Genomic DNA, 17,624 nt, shown 5'->3' on the forward strand with positions numbered 1-17,624 from the left:
GCATAGAAATTGTAATATACACTGGGTACACATAACCTTTCAGAGGTGCAAAAAGGGTTCCATTCACTGTACATATGAGGATTAACACGGGTTTTTCATTAAAATCTCTTAATTTCGCAAAGGGCACGGCTATGCAAATATAGTCGAGCTGTAAATAACAATAATAATAATGTCACCCTGTAGTTTCTTCAAAAACTAATTTATGCCAGCTATTATTTTCATTTGATTTTTATTATTATTATTGCTACATCAAATCAACATAGAAAAAAAAACGTTACCACTATTTCGAACTACCATCCCCTCCTTCTTCGTTTTGCTCCGTACTGGCAAACTTGGCCTTGTGATCCTTCAGCCACTCCTGCGGGTGGTCCTTCTTCCTGTGCGCGTACATGGTGGCATTCGAGAAGAACTTCTTCTCGCAAAACTGACACTGGTACAACGGTTCCCCCGTGTGGGCATTAGCGATGTGTTCCCTCAGCGTGACAGGCCGCGAATACTCCTTGTTGCACAGTTCGCAAACGTACTTTTTACACTTCGGGTTGTGCTTCCGCTCGACGTGCAACTTCAGCGATAGTAAATTGATCGACACGTGATCGCAATGTTCGCATTTGTACTCTCCCTCGCCCCGGTGTCGGCCCATATGTTTCCTCCAGTATCGGAGGTTTTTCATCCATTTGTTGCAAATGGGGCACTGCTTCTTCTGCTGCTCGGCCGTCAGCTCGTGATACACCTGGTGCGCCTTAAGTTCCGAATGCTTTAGGAAGCCTTTCGAACAAACCTCACAAATAAATTCGAAGCTCTTTTCGTGAACCGCCAGGATGTGCCTCCTGAGATGAACCTTCGTTTTGAAGCACTTGCCACAGGTGGGGCATTTGGCTTTCTCCTTTTCCAGTGTTTCATGCTGGTCTATATGCCGCTGCAGCAATTTTTGCTTGGGAAAGCTTTTCGGACATCGCTCGCATTTGAATATCAGTTGATGCTCTTCGGGATGAACTTCCTCTTTGTGGCGGTTGACGCTACTCTGAGACTTGAACGATCGGTTGCAAATCTCACATTTGATGGTTTGCGGATTGAGTAAATGCTGCACGTGCAGAAGAAGAGCTGCCCGAGTTCTATATTTAAGGTCACAGCATACGATGTACGGCTGATCATGAACCTGAACCGTGTGGCGAATGATGGCTTGGAAATCATCAAACTCTTCATAGCAATGCTCGCAGACATAAGATCTGTGCTGTTTGATGAAGTCGTCCTCCTCTTTTTGCTGTTCCGGTGATAACTTCTTTCGCTTCCGGTAAATTTTTTTCGGCTTCGACGGCTTAGCTTTAGATCCTTTTTCCGATGCAATCCGTTTCGACCCGTTGCGCAGTTTTCGAATTTCATAACGAACATCTTCATCGTCTTCGGCCATAACTATGAGTGGTTTTTCATCAATATCAATATCGGTGTCACCCATTGATGGCTTCTGATCGGAATCATCCTCAATATCCGGCTCACACTCAACTATGTCGGAAGTTTCGTTCGCTTCCAACGTTGCATCCAAGCAGTTGTCAAATAGCGAATTCGCCTCGCAACCATTGTCCTCCTGTTTGAGATATACGGAAAGCGGTCTTGAGTCCAGCAGATCTTCATGCAATGTCTTCACTTCTTGGTAAAACTGATGGAACTGATCGACTTTCTCCCAACAGAATTCGCAGATGACGGCACTTTGTAGGTCGTCCTCCTGCAATGTAAACAAAGTGAGAAACAATAAAATCAAAAACTGAATTCAACTTACCTGAAACCAGAAATGCTTGCACATGACCATGCGAATGTTGGGTTTCGATTCTTCTTCATCGTTCACGATTTGGAAGAATTTTTCGGATTTTTGGGCGCATGTAAAGCATTTATAATTATTGTTCATTGTTTTGGTTTATAAATCCCACACAGACCGAAGGCACTCGTCCAAATTTGTTAACTACTGATGTTGACTGATGTTGAGTGGAAACTGTAACGGTAAATCGTGAAACAAACAAACTGCATCTTGCAGCACGTGCAACAAGAAAAATTGTTGCGTTCGTTGCATCACAATCAGGTCGCAGTCAGAGATGCCAGATTTGAAGACATGTCTTTAATTTAAAGACATTTGAATCTCTGTGAAGACATTTTGAAGACTTTTCAAAATATTTGAAGACTTATTGACTACTTTATTGAGTTTTGCAGTAGCAAATAAGTACAGTGCGTGTTTTAGTCGTCGGAAAAATAAAAAGTAGATGGTTGAATCAAAGATAGCGGATACATACGATAAATGGTATTTCACCAATTTACAATATGTGAAAAGAGCGGTTAAGTTATGTTACTATAAAAAATTAGTCATTTTCTCGAACAAAATTTTTCACATATTATACAACATAATAGGAGCCCTCCTTAGCCGTGCGGTAAGACGCGCGGCTACAAAGCAATACCATGCTGATGGTGGCTGGGTTCGATTCCCGGTGCCGGTCTTGGCAATTTTCGGATTGGAAATTGTCTCAACAGGTCTCAACTTCCCTGGGCATAAAAGTATCATCGTGTTAGCGTCATGATATACCAATGCAAAAATGGAAACCTAGCTTAGAAACCTCGCAGTTAATAACTGTGGAAGTGCTTAATGAACACTAAGCTGTGAGGCGGTTCTGTCCCAGTGTGGGGATGTAATGCCAATAAGAAGAAGAAGAATAACAACATAATGTTGAGATATCATCCACTTTAGAAGATTCGAACAATAAGTCTCATTTATAGTCAGCTGGATGGGGGAAGTATTTTTGATTCCAAACTGCATCATCCAATAGCCAAGACATAACTATATCCGGTGGATGCTTCATTTGGTTGTATTTCGCTTTAGTTTTAATTTACTCTCACGCTCTCTTATATATTAGAGAGCGTGAGAGTAAATCGTCGATTTCCCTTTTTGGGAAAAAAATATTTCAAAAGGCAGTTTTTTTTTTAAACTAAAGCGATATACAACCAAATGAAGCATCCACCGGATATAATCATGTCTTCGCTATTGGGTGATGAAGGTTTGAAACGAAAATACCTCCCCCATCCAGCTGGAGACTGCTTTTTCTCCTCGGTGGGTGGTTTTATTACTGGGGGTGGTACGAGCACGTGGTTATCTTTCTCGTCAATGACTGGATGACGGTAATTTGAGCCTTAATTATTGCTTTAGATTTTAATTTTCAATTTCTTACAATGTAATACATACTTATTTATATATACCCAAGTAACACCAAGCATTACAATATTGCACATATATCAATCACAAATCGGCATGCTAAATGCTAATTGCATTAGATCAGTTTTAACGATGCGAAGTTGCATTTATTCATCAACTGTCAGACAACGATACTCTAAATCAGCATTACAAATGCCGCGATGCATTACTGATGCTTTATTTCAACATGTCAAAGTAATGAGCCATTAATTCGATCTTATAATTGCCCTTTTTCACTTCAAGTCAACATTTAGGGCTGTGTTTTTTACAAGCATATATAGCTTCATGGTTACTTGGGTATACTTACAGATTATTTTCAAATCCTGTTTATTAACGATTATCTATACATATATCTACACTGCCGCAGACCGCAAGTCGAGCACATCTGTATATGGGCCTTCATATACAGATGTGCTTGAATTGCTGTTAGCGGCAGTACAGTATCCCTCCGCTTAACCGGACCTCGCTAGTTCGACGACTCGTTAGTCCGGATTTCGCTAATTCGGAATTTTCCGGATTAAAAAGTATCAACACTTATTTAAACACTCTAGACTCTCACACAATTTCGAGCTATATTTTTGGAACTGCGTACGAGATTTTTCGATGTGATCGAAACTCGAATAACAGCAGGAAATCGACAGGAGGTGGCATCATAATCGCTGTAAGTTCTAGACTGAAGGCATCAAATCGAAGACGATTCTTTCAACACCGTGGAGCAGATTTAGGTATCTATTCAGCTCGGAGGCCGTAAACTATTTGTTTGTGCGGTGTATATTCCTCCAGACCGAACTCGAGACATGGAACTCATCGACACGCACTGCCGATCAGTCTTCTTTGCGTCGGAAATAGCGTCTCCCAACGATTAAATCATCGTTCTGGGCAACTTCAACCTTGCAGGAGTCGCGTGGGTTCCAACTCACAACGGTTTCCTACGCCCTGATCAGGAGCATTCCTCGTTTCACCCGAGAGCTCTCAGGTTGCTGGATAATTACAGTACTGCAACTTTATCTCAAGTTGATTGCATCGTGAATGAGAATAATCGCTTGCTGGATCTGTGCTTCGTCGGCGGTCGTTACACCGCTCCATTTATTTCCACTGCACCTGTTCCTTTGGTCAAGGCTGCCCCTCACCATCCATCTCTAGTAATTGGAGTTGAGAATGACGACGTCCGCGACTATGTTGGTACTTCAACGGCTGTGTCATGTTTTTCGCAAGGCGAATTATTGCAGTATTGCCGAAGTGCTGTCTAACTTGGATTGGCAGAGAATCCTCGACCCGGCCGATGCAAATATCGCTGCACAAACTTTTTCTCATGTCTTGGCATATGTCATTGACAGACATGTTCCAAAGAAGATTGCCCATACCGACTCTAGGGTTCCGAGGATGACAAATTCGTTCGTTGGAAAGGACAAAAAAGGCCGTCCTGAAAAGGTTTACAAGATTCCGCACTCTTCCCTTGAAACACCATTATGCTAGGCTGAACCACGAATACACACGGTTAAGTCGTTTCTATTTTAAACGTTACCAGCGGAGGATACAGCAACAGCTTAAATCCCATCCGAAATCCTTTTGGAACTACGTAAACGAGCAGCGTAAGGAAGTAGGTCTTCCATCATCCATGGTCTACAATGGAGTCATGGCATCAACTCAACAAACAATCTGTAACCTATTCTCGGCCAAGTTTGCTAGCGTGTTTGTCAATGCGCAGCGGGTAATGTACCCTTAACGAATAAAACGCTAAACGCTGTCGATGTAAGTACATGATGCCATAGCGAGAGCAGCCACGCGGCTAAAAACGTCGTACAAATCCGGACCTGACGGTGTTCCGTCGGTTTTCCTAAAAGCGAACATTTCCTGCCTTCTAGATCCATTTCATCGAATCTTCCAGCTCTCCCTTTCTAATAGTGTATTTCCGTCCTGTTGGAAGACAGCTGAAATGTTTCCTGTGTATTGTCGATGCAGACGAAATCAAGAACATGTATGAACTTGTCTCACCAACATCGCTCGACTCAAACGTCGCTGGTCACTGGCGACCCTTTCCAGTAAGTGCTCCAGCGACGCAGGCAAATTCAATGCGTCGCTGCAGCACCAAACTGGAAAGCGTTCGCTGGTTGAGCGCTTGTATTTTTTTAACCAGTGCCAGCGAGGGACAGTAAGCAATTTTGTGCACCATGGTCCACCGAAAATTTAGACGGAATGGTCCTCGGGTTGGTTGGGGTCAGACCCTGCCAGCTAGCCTTGAAAAAACAAGCAACGAATAATAAGCAAGAGGAAAATAAGTGCAGATCAACCAACCTCATCCGGTTGGAATCTCAATTACAATTACAAACACACTTTTCTACTTTTTACACGGGCTATTTTTTTTTTCAAACAAAACATACGGTGCACGGAATGAAAAGTATCAACATCTTTTGATAGACGGAGTATATACCATTATTCATCTACTATTATTCATCTACTATTCTACTTACTATTCTGAATTTTAACAATATGTATTGGTGTGCAAATGATGTAATTCATAATCCAAAACTGAAAAGCAATTATGGTCTTAAGTTAACTGAACACCAACGTGAATGTTAACGGTGTGTATTAAAATGAGTTTATAATCAGTACATTAAACGAAATGGTTTTTTTCTAGGCGGGCAGTTTATTGCCTAATTTCAGACTATAAGCCAAGTTGTTAGCAAAACTAATAATTTTTAAAATCAACAACCACCTACAGTCCCCTCGCTTATCCAGACCTCACTAATCCGACATTTCGTTAGTCCGGATCTCATCAATTCGGAATTTATTGATAATATTTATTTATTGACTTATTGACTTCCATTGGTATGCAAATATCGCCATATTGTGCAATTGGACGAAAGTTATGGACCAAAAACAAAAGGGTGCCGTCAACCGACCACTGTCCCCTATATTTACACTAGCTGGTTGACAACATTTTGAACGTCAAACGCATTTAACTTCGAGTTGTGAGCTGTTTAAAAAAAAAAACCCGAGGGTAGCATTCGTTTAAATTTTTCGTGGCGGTGACCTTTTTAAACGTGTCTTTCAAAAGGTATTTCGATCATTACATCGGAACGCAATGGCTGATCTAATTTTTTTTGAACGGCAAAAATAGACTGAATTCTCCTATGACTTGATTTGATCTATTCAATCATTGAGCTAGATCCAGATTTTTTTTAAATAGATTTCTTCTGAATTCATGTGATCTTTTCGACATTTTCATATGACATTTCTCCATTTCTCTGAATACCCATCAAGAATGAGGACAGATTTTAGGAAACTCTTTGAATTTCCCGTGGATTTTTGAAAGAGTTTTCAGTGAAAACTTAGAAGGATTTTCCGTATAAAAGGACGATTTATGATGAAAATTATGAGGAATTTCTCCCTCAAAATTATAAGGAATTATGAGGAAAAAAGAATAGAAATTGAACTGAACTTCCACAATTTTAATTGTCACAAAAAAATTGCCCTAATTAATTTCCAAAGACAATTCTTACGAATGTCGACAAGAAATAAAAATTGTTCTTGAATGAACCTTTCTCAGAGTTTCCGCCGTAAACTTTAATATTAAAATCTTCGTTAAAGAAATTAAAAAAATCCACATTTTAATTAAAGACTCAGTAGAAAATTCCGAAGAAACTTGTTACACATCATCAGTCCCCTGGCATCATAGGTAAAAAATCATAAAAACTGTATAGGAGATTTTGTTCAGTGTAGTGGCAACATATGTTGCAGCGGTCACAAGCCGTTGCAATCGTTGCAATCTAGGATGTTGCAATGGTTGCAATGCAATGTAGTGTTGGGTTGCAGGAGTTCCCCAGTGATGCAGGTGAATAACATCCAACATCGCAACATCAGCTAGCAGCCTGGCTGACAGCTTTTTGTTGACAAAAATCGCAAAATAAAAAAAAATCCGAATAAATTGGAATCGGAACAACTTCAAGTTCGAGCTGCGTCATGGAGTCGAATTTAAATAGTGAGCAAACATGTTATATATGTTGCCAAAAACACAGTGATTCAAATTTTACGGAAGTGGATTTGAAGCAGGATATGAAATCAATCATCTGCCAACATTTTTGGTTCAAGGTAATCGATGATGCATTCAAATTTAATAAAAATGGATCTTTCATGTTTGCTAATTTCTAGAATGACGAGCTACACAATGCTTTGGTGTGCATACCCTGTTGGGAGAAAGTGAATGAATTCCACAAGTTCTATCAGGAAGTGAAAGACAATCACTCAAAGCTGAAACTTCAGCTAACACCCGTTTGCATCAAGCAAGAAGAAATCATAATTGAGGAGGACCAAGGCCACCAAAGTTATGATGAAGTGACAACAAGTGAAGGAAGGTTTGAGATGTCCTCCATGGAACTGGATGTAAACGAAGAACTTTCTATGGGCACAAATCCTGAGGATATAAATAACGAGGAACCTACGCAAGAGCAGCGACGAACTTGGAAACAGGCAAAATACCGTAAAAAGTTGTCAAACGAGGAGCGACAGGCCCAGGATAATGTAATCATGCAGCATTTAAGCTACGACTGTGAAGTATGTGACTTGGAGTTTAGTGACTTTTGCCTAGCGCTGCGGCATCGGATAAACGTTCACGAGCAAACATATCTCATGTGCTGCGATAGGCAATACAAAACTAGGTTAATGCTGTACCAACACGCGCTGAATCCAGGAGCATTTAGGTGTGAGTTCTGTGGTAAAAATTTCAAACTGCTGCATGGCTTTCATCGCCATATGAAACAATTTCACAAAGACGAGAAGGAATTATTATTCAAGTGCCTTTATTGTCCGCAAAGCTTCGCTCACGAAGGGATGTTGCGGCGCCATATGGTCGAGCATGATCCAACAAAGTGCGAGGTTTGTGGAAAAGAGTTCGCGAATAAATATGGTCTGCGACGACACATCAAAGATTTCCATGTTGAGCAGAAAGAATTCATTTGCGATATTTGCTCTAAAGGATTTTCTCGGCAGTCGATGTATCTGGAACACCGAGTGACCCATGATTTGACAGCAGAAGAGATGCGCGAGCAATGTCCAATTTGCAACAAATGGCTGAAGAACCATATCTGCTGGGAGAAACATGTAAAACGACATAAAACTGAGGGGGCGCAAATTTGTGACATTTGCGATCACGTTTCGGTGAACTCGATGTCTCTGAGGGTTCACAAGGTACGCCAACATGGACCGAACAACAAGAAGTATCCATGCGATATCTGTGGCAAGGAGTACTCCCGGGCAGCGACTTTGAAGGAACATGTGGCAAATGCTCACACCGGAGAGCATCTGTACCAGTGTCAGTACTGCTTGAAAAAGTTCTTCTCCAGTGCCACAATGTACGCACATCGGAAAAAAGATCACCCGAAAGAATGGCTGAAAGATCACATGACAAAGTACGCCAGCAAAGAGGAAGATGCAAATGAGAAGGGCGACAGCTCCAACGACGTTTCGTAGCCTTGATTCGTGTCTGTTTGTAGAATTAGTCGAATAGAAACCAGATATTTTATATTAATTTTTTTATTTGATGTTGATGACATTTCATTGATATATTCTTTACATTCTGTCCAAGGGATAATGGACAATCATCCTGCCCTATCAGTGCAAATTCTAAAAACTATTTAAAAAATAGCGTGCACTTCATTTGTAATTAGTTAGTTTTGTTAATTGATCACTTTTTCTCCATAATCGATGGAAATTTGAAAAACATAAACGCCTCTATTCCGTTACGCTATCACCTTCGCCTGTATCCTCCTTCCTGGCGTACTTGGCCATCTTATCCTGCAACCATTCCTGCGGATGGTCCTTCTTCCGGTGCGAGTGCATAGTGGCGTTCGAGAAGAATTTCCGCTCGCAAAACTGGCACTTGTACAATGGCTCTCCCGTGTGGGCATTGGCCACGTGTTCTTTCAATGTCGTTGCCCGCGAGTACTCCTTGCCGCACAGCTCACACACATGTCGCTTCTTATCCGGTGCATGTTTGTACCTGATATGCGCCTTGAGAGCCATCAAATTGATCGACACATGCCCGCACTGCTCACATTTGTAGTCCCCTTCGTCTTTGTGGCGCCTCACGTGCGTCAACCAGTATCGGTGGTTCTTCAACCACTTGTTGCACACCGGGCACTGTTTCTTCATTTGCTCGTCGGTAAGGTCGTGTAGTTTCCGATGCATCATCAGCATTGCCCGACGGAAGAACCCTCTCGAGCAGATTTCACAGATAAAATCTCTCGATACCTGATGGACAGCTCTAATGTGGTTCTTCAAAATAACTTGCGTTCGAAAGCACTTACCGCAGATATCGCATTTGGCTTTCTGCTTTTCAAGCGTTTCATGTTCAGCCAAATGGCGCTTCAGCAGCTTTTGTTTTGGAAAGCTTTTGGAGCAATACCGGCACTTAAATATCAACTGGTGCTGTTCTGGATGAATTTCCTCTTTGTGACGGATGTACCCACTTTGAAATTTGAACGTTCTGCTACAAATTTCACACTTGATTGCCTCTGGATTGAATATGTTCTGGACGTGCTGATATAGCATGGATCGCGTCCGGTATTGATGTTCGCAGCACATAATGTACCGCTTATCGTGAGCATCTATTGTATGGCGACGGATAGCACAATAACTATTAAATTCCTCATTGCACTCCTCGCATACGTAAGGTCTGTGCTGTTTGATAAACTCGTCCTCCGCTTGTTGCTCCGGCGTTACGCTCAGATGAGTGATCGACTTGGGATTTCTCTTGACTTTAGGTTTTTTCTTGGCTTTGTGAATAAGCGAATTTGACTTAGGCTGCAGCTGATTACGTTCATCAATGATGGCAGCAGTATCGGTTTCACAATGCAACCGATCTTGTAGATCCTCTACCTTCGGTGCCAAGTCAATGTGGTTTTGCTCTTTTAGCAGTTCTTCGTCTATCTCGACTTCTTCCTGTTTGATGAAAATCGAGTTTGATATTGCTTCCAACAAACTCTCACGATGATGCTTTACATGTTGATAGAAACAATGGAATTGATCCACCTTTAGCCAGCATATTTTACAGATTAGTGCGGCCTGCAATTCGGCTTCCTGAAATGCAACATATTCTAGGTAATTTTGAAGCCGCTGGGACTTATAAATCTGACTTACCTCGAACCAGAAATGTTGGCAAATAATGTAATAAATATTCTGATTATAATTTACTTCAGTGCCAGATGTTATTTGAAATTCTTCTGTATTTTGGCCACACATAAAACAACTTGAATTATCCATGATCTAAATAATAGTCCAAGAATTTCTAAACAGAATTACAAAGTGACTCCAATTACGGTGTATGAAACAAACAAAAGATATGCTACATCTGCGGCGCTTTCATGTTGCATGAAGAAGAAGAAGAAACAGAAAAAATCTCCACGGGAAAGCATACGAAGAACTTTTTAAATTTCTTCTCAAAAATTCTAAAAGCAATTTAATTAACTACCCGGTAAAAATCGTTTACTCATTAATGGGTACTTTTTGTCTGCTATCTCGTTCTCTCTGCTGAAAAATTTACCCATTTTGGGAGAATAAGTGGATTTACTCATTTAAATGAGTAGATCCACTTATTCTCTCAAAATGGGTAAATTTTTCAGCAGAGGGAAAGAGATAGCAAAGAAAAAGTACCCATTAATGAGTAAACGTGTTTCTCCGTGTAGGGGAACAGACGGCTTTGGCAGGTTTTGTTCTATTATTGGCAGGGGGGTTTTTGTCGACCGAATTTTAAGAAATTTGGCCACAATATTCTTTGATATGCAAAGCATGTTTGGGCCAAATTTGAGTATAATCAGTCATAAAAAACCACCTGCCAATAATAGAACAAAACCTGCCAAAGCCGTCATTCCCCCTAGGTAGGGTTAGACTTCTTTTCTACTATAAACACAATATTTCTATTCTAAATTTAATTTTGTAATATTACACTTAATAAACAGTCCAACACCGTACTATAAGGCTATCTGACGTTTATCTTCTTTCTCTTGCACGCGCAGAGACGGGATAGGGTTTGTTTTCATACGGAAACGCTTCGGAAGCGTTATAAGTTACTGCAAATATTTTTCGAGTTCCTATAATCAAGCAGGCATCTCAAGCATACTACATCGTTATATTGCTGCATGATTGAGTGTTTAATTTTGATAAAATATCGAAAACAAAAGTGTGCATAAAAATTGTCTCGCCATAACAAAAAAGTGGTAGAGAATTAACACTGTTGTTTACAGTTTAGAACCAAATCCAGATGTCGCACATGTTGGGGTAGGGATTCAGTGCTCCACCTTCTCCCCCTGGCTGAGTGCTCGGCGCGGAAACCCAAAGATGGGAATAAAATTTTGGGATTTATGCGCAAGCGCAATATCCAAAGAATGTTTAGGCCAAATTTGAGCATAATCAGTCATAAAAAAACCCCCTGACAATAATAGAACAAAACCTGCCAAAGCCGTCATTCCCCCTATTTAAAAACTTCTTCGCATGCTTTCTCATGGAGATTTTTTCGATTACACTGGTCGACAATAAATTTGTATTCGCGACGCTCATGTGTTGCATTTTTGGTTTTCGATCTCTAAAATCGACTGATGACTGACGTTAGTTGATTGATTGGGAAAATCCCGAGATTATTTGGTCACAAAATTGGGGGTGATTCGTCGCTTTAACGGCGTTGAAGTCATTTTTATGTTTGCATGATAGCATGTTCATAGAAGTGAAAATATTAATTTAATACGATTCATTTCATTTATTTAGTTTACATCTAAACAGATAACACTGAATCAACAAGTCGTTTTGCACCTGGTCTGCCCATCTCGCTCGTTGCGCTCCACGCCGTCTCGTACCTGCCGGATCGGAAGCGAACACCACCTTTGCAGGGTTGCTGTCCGGCATTCTTGCAACATGTCTTGCCCATCGTACCCTTCCGGCTTTAGCTACCTTCTGGATACTGGGTTCGCCGTAGAGTTGGGCGAGCTCGTGGTTCATTCTTCACCGCCACACACCGTCTTCTTGCACACCGCCAAAGATGGTCCTAAGCATCCGTCTCTCGAATACTCCGAGTGCTTGCAAGTCCTCCTCCAGCATTGTCCATGTTTCTTGTCTGTAGAGGACAACCGGTCTTATTAGCGTCTTGTACATGACACATTTGGTGCGGTGGCGAATTTTTTTTCACCGCAGTTTCTTCTGGAGCCCGTAGTAGGCCCGACTTCCACAGATGATGCGCCTTCGTATTTCACGACTAACATTGTTATCAGCCGTTAGCAAGGATCCGAGGTACACGTAACAAAAATTAATGTTGTTTGTTATTAACATTTCTAATACTTTTTAGCCAAAGCAGGCACTTAATGACATGTAGGCTTCGCTTTAATTAAAAATATTGGCCTCATCGGGATTCCCAACAACAAGCAAACGTCACATACGTTCTATAAGAATTTTGTTATTTTTTCAGTTCAATTTTTCCTAATAATTTTATTTTCTAGGAATGTGAGGACCACAACACATTAAAAAAAATCAAGGAAAATGAATAATTAATACGTGTGGATCAAGTCAATTATGCTGATAGCCCTGATGGATTACTATACATACATATATATTCTTCGCAACCACAGCCAACATTCCTGCTCTGACTTAGGTCTTTCGATTTTATGTGGAACTGTTGGGGATTGATACATTCATTCTGACCCCGTTTGTTGAGCAACTTCACACGAACACAGCGAACGAAATAACTTCCCACCAGGCTTGCAGTCTTCTGAAAACGTGAAATCTCAAACAAAATTTAAAATTAGCCTTAGAACGTTTCCATCTGTAGATAAAGACTGGAAAAATGCAATTCAGCTTTCAAGAACCCGTAGTCCTACCAACCTACTAACACATTCTTGAGCTTGAGCTTGTCACTTTATTAATAATCTATCTTTCCATGCAGCATCTCAAAAAAAATTATAAAACTTTGATAGTTTCACTCAATACAAACGAGCTGAAACAAACAACATTGGCATTCAAATACCATTTTCTAAAAATTATAAAAGAATCAATCATATACACATCTTTTATAAATTGGACTGATACTACATATTAATGTTTCGTTTTCAATTTTCTGGTTTTTTGAAAGTGTAATTCAGAAGAAGGAAGAATAAAAATTTGAGATTGTTGGTGCATTTATGTTCTCATCCGTACCGTTTTTTACTAAGCCGCATTCAACGTTTTCTGGTACATTTCTACGTACATTTATAGTGGTGTAAAAACCTTTCATAAACTTGGTCGGAAATAGGGGCGTTTTTAAATCAGACCTTCTCTTGTTCAAATATAGATGATATTTTCTGGTCGGAATATGTTGGAATAATATTAACTCATTGCCTTCAACTGTGGATCTCCTAAAAAATTTCAAAAGGCACATAAATAGCATTATTAAGACACTAAGTTTAATGATAATTATATCTATGGTTTTACTTCCATTACATACGATTGTTGACGTTTGTTTATTTTCTCAACAAATTTTATTTCATCATGGCAAACTAGATGAGTTCCAATGTTTTCTACCTCTTGAATGTCAAACTAAGGGTAACCCAACTAACATTTAATGTCAATGTAAATGTTATTTCAACTCGTCTATACGGCTTCAAGCTGAATATGTGTGCTATACATATGATCAAGAACTTTTATTCAATGCTTTTACCAGCAAATCTGGCGAATCTATTCAGCTGTTTTTGACGTGCCTGCACAACTACTTTACAGCATGTTACACAATTTTTTCACAATCTTTACTAAACCATTTAGTAATATAATTCGCTTCAATGGCGCTTGTTCAGATTTTTTGAATCTGTTAAATAAGTTTTATACAGCCACTGAATTCAATTTGATTAAATATTATTTGAGAGGAAAGTAAATTTCGGAGTTTATTTAATGTTTTTTTTTTGTGAAAACTCTAATATCAATTTTGTTGCTACCTAGATTTGAACTCCTGATCTCCTGATTCAATGGCCGCTGCTCTGTCATCACCGTCACTTTGACATATGTAAATAACAAAGAAAATTATGGATGTGCTTCTTCGCATACCCTATAGGTTGTTTTTCTAATGCTATTTTCAGATTCATGCTGTATAAACGTTAGAAAGAGGCCTACATGCTGCTTTCAGCACATAAGCTTAAAAATTATGCTTTCAGCATTATTTCAACCATTATTCAAACGTCTATCAGCATGTTCTGTTGGCTAACTTTTATGCACCATCAATCGCTGAAATTGTTTTTAGGCAACATTTTCTCGATCTGTATAGATGCTACTCTGCTGCTAATCGTTTAACAGTAGCCGTCAACAGAAATATCGCTTCTAAATGGCTTGTTTTCTTACGCTACTGCTGGCATTAATGACAGCGTTTTGTCAGTTGCTATAAGAGCAGGTGAATACATTTGTAGCTGCATTACAGAAATCAATAGCTCATACACAGCTTCGGCAACAAAAATCAAATGTAAACATTGCGGTTTTGACGTTTCATACTGATAAGCTATTAAAAGAAGCAGTATAAGGTTTACTTAAACGTTGTGTAATCTTCAAAGATACAGAAGTTGCCTAAAAGCTTCGCTAGTTCATTTATAGCTCCATTACGCTATATTGTTAGTGCTATAACAACAGCGAAAACGTTTTCATTGTAAATGCTACTCACCGTAATATGGGAAGTTGCTAACAAGCAACTCAGTTACATACATGAGCTCTTAACCGATAAGCTTTGTTGCTAATTCAGATAGAGCTGTTTTATGACTATATGAAAGCTGCATAAACGATAAAAGATGAAATATATTCGGCACACTGACTAGCTGATAGATATTTGGGTAATAGTCGAGTTGAAGTTTAAGGGATTATTTGCAGAGGCTTTTCTTTTATTCAGCATTGGCTGCTTTTATTTAAATATTATACAGCCAAAGGCTAGAAGTTGAAGCTTTTAGCACCAAAATTGTTAGTTGGGTAACTCACGCCGCCATTACCGAGCGCAAAATACTGGATAAGGTTATTTTTTTACGTGCAGACGAATTCCTCGACCACCTCGAAGGTATCCCCGTCTATCGTAACATTGCTTCCCAGGAGGGCCCTGTCGCGCTCGGTTCCGCCCACAACCATGTACTTTGTCTTTGACGCATTCACCACCAGTCCAACTTTTGTTGCTTCACGTTTCAGGTGAGTGTACAGTTCTGCCACCTTTGCAAATGTTCGGCTGACAATGTTCATGTCATCCGCGAAACAAATAAATTGACTGGATCTGTTGAAAATCGTACCCCGGCTGTTACACCCGGCTCTCCGCATGACACTTTCTAGCGCAATGTTGAACAACAGGCACGAAAGTCCATCACCTTGTATTAGTCCCCGGCGTGATTCAAACGAACTGGAGTGTTCGCCCGAAATCTTTACACAGTTTTGCACACCATCCACCGTTGCTTTAATCAGTCTGGTAAGCTTCCCAGGGAAGCTGTTCTCGTCCATAATTTTCCATAGCTCTACGCGGTCTATACTGTCGTATACCGCCTTGAAATCAACGAACAGATGGTGCGTTGGGACCTGGTATTCACGGCATTCTTGAAGGATTTGTCGTACAGTAAATATCTATGCCGTTGTCGAGCGGCCGTCAACGAAGCCGGCTTAATAACTTCCCCCGAACTGATTCACTAATGGTGACAGACGACGGAAGATGATCTGGGATATCACTTTGTAGGCGGCATTAAGGATGCTCCAGCTTGTCGCCTTTCTTGTAGATGCGGCATATAACCCCTTCCTTGCATTCCTCCGGGGTAGCTGCTCAGTTTCCCAGATTCTGACTATCAATTTGTGCAGGCAAGTGGCTAGCTTTTCCGGGCCCATCTTGATAAGCTCAGCTCCGATACCATCTTTACCAGCTGCTTCATTGGTCTTTAGCTGTTGGATTCTTAACTTCCCTTAAGGTGGGGACTGGTTGGCTTCCATCGGCTGAACTGACGTAGTCATCTCTTCCGCTGCCTTGACTTTCACTGCCTGTACTCTCATCGCCATTCAAATGTTCCTCGTAGTGCTGCCTCCACCTTTCGATCACCACACGTTCGTCAGTCAAGATGCTCCCATCTTCATCCCGGCACATTTCGGCTCGCGGCACGAAGCCTTTGCGGAATGCGTTGAGTTTCTGGTAGAACTTGCGTGTTTCTTGAAAACGGCACAGCTGTTCCATCTCCTCGCACTCCGCTTCTTCAAGGCGGTGTTTCTTCTCCTGAAAAAGGCGAGTCTGCTGTCTCCGCTTCCGTCTATAACGTTCCACGTTCTGCCGGGTACCTTCCTGCAGCGCGACCTCCCGCGCTGCCAGCCGGTGAGAGCTGAACTTCCCAATAGTCGGTCTAAACTCCTCCTCTTGATTACTATGTCTGAAACTTGATTATGCATATGTACAACATGTGATAGATTTAGTTCGGAAAAGGTATTGGAGGGTAACCGCCCCTTCGGTGGGGTTTGATCCCACGACCCCAGTTCGCATGACAGGTGCTTTCCCTACTAAGCTACGAAGGACCTCCGTCGTCCACCGCAGCTTAGCGGGTACTTCTTCTTCTTCTTCTTCTTATTGGCATTACATCCCCACACTGGGACAGAGCCGCCTCGCAGCTTAGTGTTCATTAAGCACTTCCACAGTTATTAACTGCGAGGTTTCTAAGCCAAGTTACCATTTTTGCATTCGTATATCATGAGGCTAACACGATGATACTTTTATGTCCAGGGAAGTCGAGACAATTTCCAATCCGAAAATTGCCTAGACCGGCACCGGGAATCGAACCCAGCCACCCTCAGCATGGTCTTGCTTTGTAGCCGCGCGTCTTACCGCACGCAATACATTTTCAGAACTAACTCTCTCAAATGTATTTTTGTACACATGTCAACCAAGTAGGATGAGTATTTAGTATTGTCCGGCTCCTACACACTTGCGAGAGATCGGCTGGTACCTGGTGCTGGGAATTTGGTTTCATCAGTACCCGCTAAGCTGCGGTGGACGACGGAGGTCCTTCGTAGCTTAGTAGGGAAAGCACCTGTCATGCGAACTGGGGTCGTGGGATCAAACCCCACCGAAGGGGCGGTTACCCTCCAATACCTTTTCCGAACTAAATCTATCACATGTTGTACATGTGCATAATCAAGTTTCAGACATAGTAATTAATTTCCACACCGGGTGGCTTAATACCCGGCATATAGGCAATTAACTTTGAATGTACTCCTCCTCTTGGCCAACCTGAGCGTTCAAATATTCTATGATGATTTTGACGTCGTGCTTGGGCAGCTGTCGTACTCACGTTCCAGCTGCGCATAGAATGCGTCCTTATCATCATCAGTGTTTCCGGAGTGCGGGCTATGGACGTTGATTATGTTGAAGTTGAAGAACCGGGTTTTGATCCTC

The 17,624-nt window shown here is 41.1% G+C and overlaps 3 protein-coding genes across 3 annotated transcripts; 1 reads left to right on the forward strand and 2 right to left on the reverse strand.

The window, feature by feature from the left end:
- Nucleotides 1–210: 210 nt before the first annotated feature.
- On the reverse strand, nt 211–1,994 carry LOC134202960 (transcription factor grauzone-like). Its single transcript, XM_062677962.1, has 2 exons — nt 1,775–1,994; nt 211–1,720 (listed from the first exon to the last, which is right to left on the reverse strand). Exons 1-2 carry the CDS (start codon nt 1,898–1,900, stop codon nt 281–283), a joined length of 1,566 nt encoding a protein of 521 aa, XP_062533946.1. The 5' UTR covers nt 1,901–1,994; the 3' UTR covers nt 211–280.
- Nucleotides 1,995–7,075: 5,081 nt separating this feature from the next.
- Nucleotides 7,076–8,750, forward strand: LOC134202959 (zinc finger protein 728-like). The gene is made up of 2 exons (XM_062677960.1): nt 7,076–7,321; nt 7,382–8,750. Exons 1-2 carry the CDS (start codon nt 7,193–7,195, stop codon nt 8,696–8,698), a joined length of 1,446 nt encoding a protein of 481 aa, XP_062533944.1. The 5' UTR covers nt 7,076–7,192; the 3' UTR covers nt 8,699–8,750.
- On the reverse strand, nt 8,746–10,541 carry LOC134202958 (transcription factor grauzone-like). The gene is made up of 2 exons (XM_062677959.1): nt 10,367–10,541; nt 8,746–10,306 (listed from the first exon to the last, which is right to left on the reverse strand). Exons 1-2 carry the CDS (start codon nt 10,487–10,489, stop codon nt 8,960–8,962), a joined length of 1,470 nt encoding a protein of 489 aa, XP_062533943.1. The 5' UTR covers nt 10,490–10,541; the 3' UTR covers nt 8,746–8,959.
- Nucleotides 10,542–17,624: the final 7,083 nt, after the last annotated feature.

Source organism: Armigeres subalbatus, unplaced genomic scaffold (genome assembly GCF_024139115.2).
Source record: "Armigeres subalbatus isolate Guangzhou_Male unplaced genomic scaffold, GZ_Asu_2 Contig1541, whole genome shotgun sequence".
Lineage (NCBI taxonomy): Eukaryota > Metazoa > Arthropoda > Insecta > Diptera > Culicidae > Armigeres > Armigeres subalbatus.

What these genes read in the sequence shown, in the direction of transcription:
- LOC134202958 (XM_062677959.1), bottom strand. Translation starts at nt 10,489, where the DNA reads ATGGATAATTCAAGTTGTTTTATGTGTGGCCAAAATACAGAAGAATTT. An exon ending in GCCAACATTTCTGGTTCGAG is followed by an intron (nt 10,307 to 10,366) that starts GTAAGTCAGATT and finishes GTTGCATTTCAG; the next exon opens with GAAGCCGAATTGCAGGCCGC.
- LOC134202959 (XM_062677960.1), top strand. Translation starts at nt 7,193, where the DNA reads ATGGAGTCGAATTTAAATAGTGAGCAAACATGTTATATATGTTGCCAA. An exon ending in GCCAACATTTTTGGTTCAAG is followed by an intron (nt 7,322 to 7,381) that starts GTAATCGATGAT and finishes GCTAATTTCTAG; the next exon opens with AATGACGAGCTACACAATGC.
- LOC134202960 (XM_062677962.1), bottom strand. Translation starts at nt 1,900, where the DNA reads ATGAACAATAATTATAAATGCTTTACATGCGCCCAAAAATCCGAAAAA. An exon ending in GCAAGCATTTCTGGTTTCAG is followed by an intron (nt 1,721 to 1,774) that starts GTAAGTTGAATT and finishes TTTACATTGCAG; the next exon opens with GAGGACGACCTACAAAGTGC.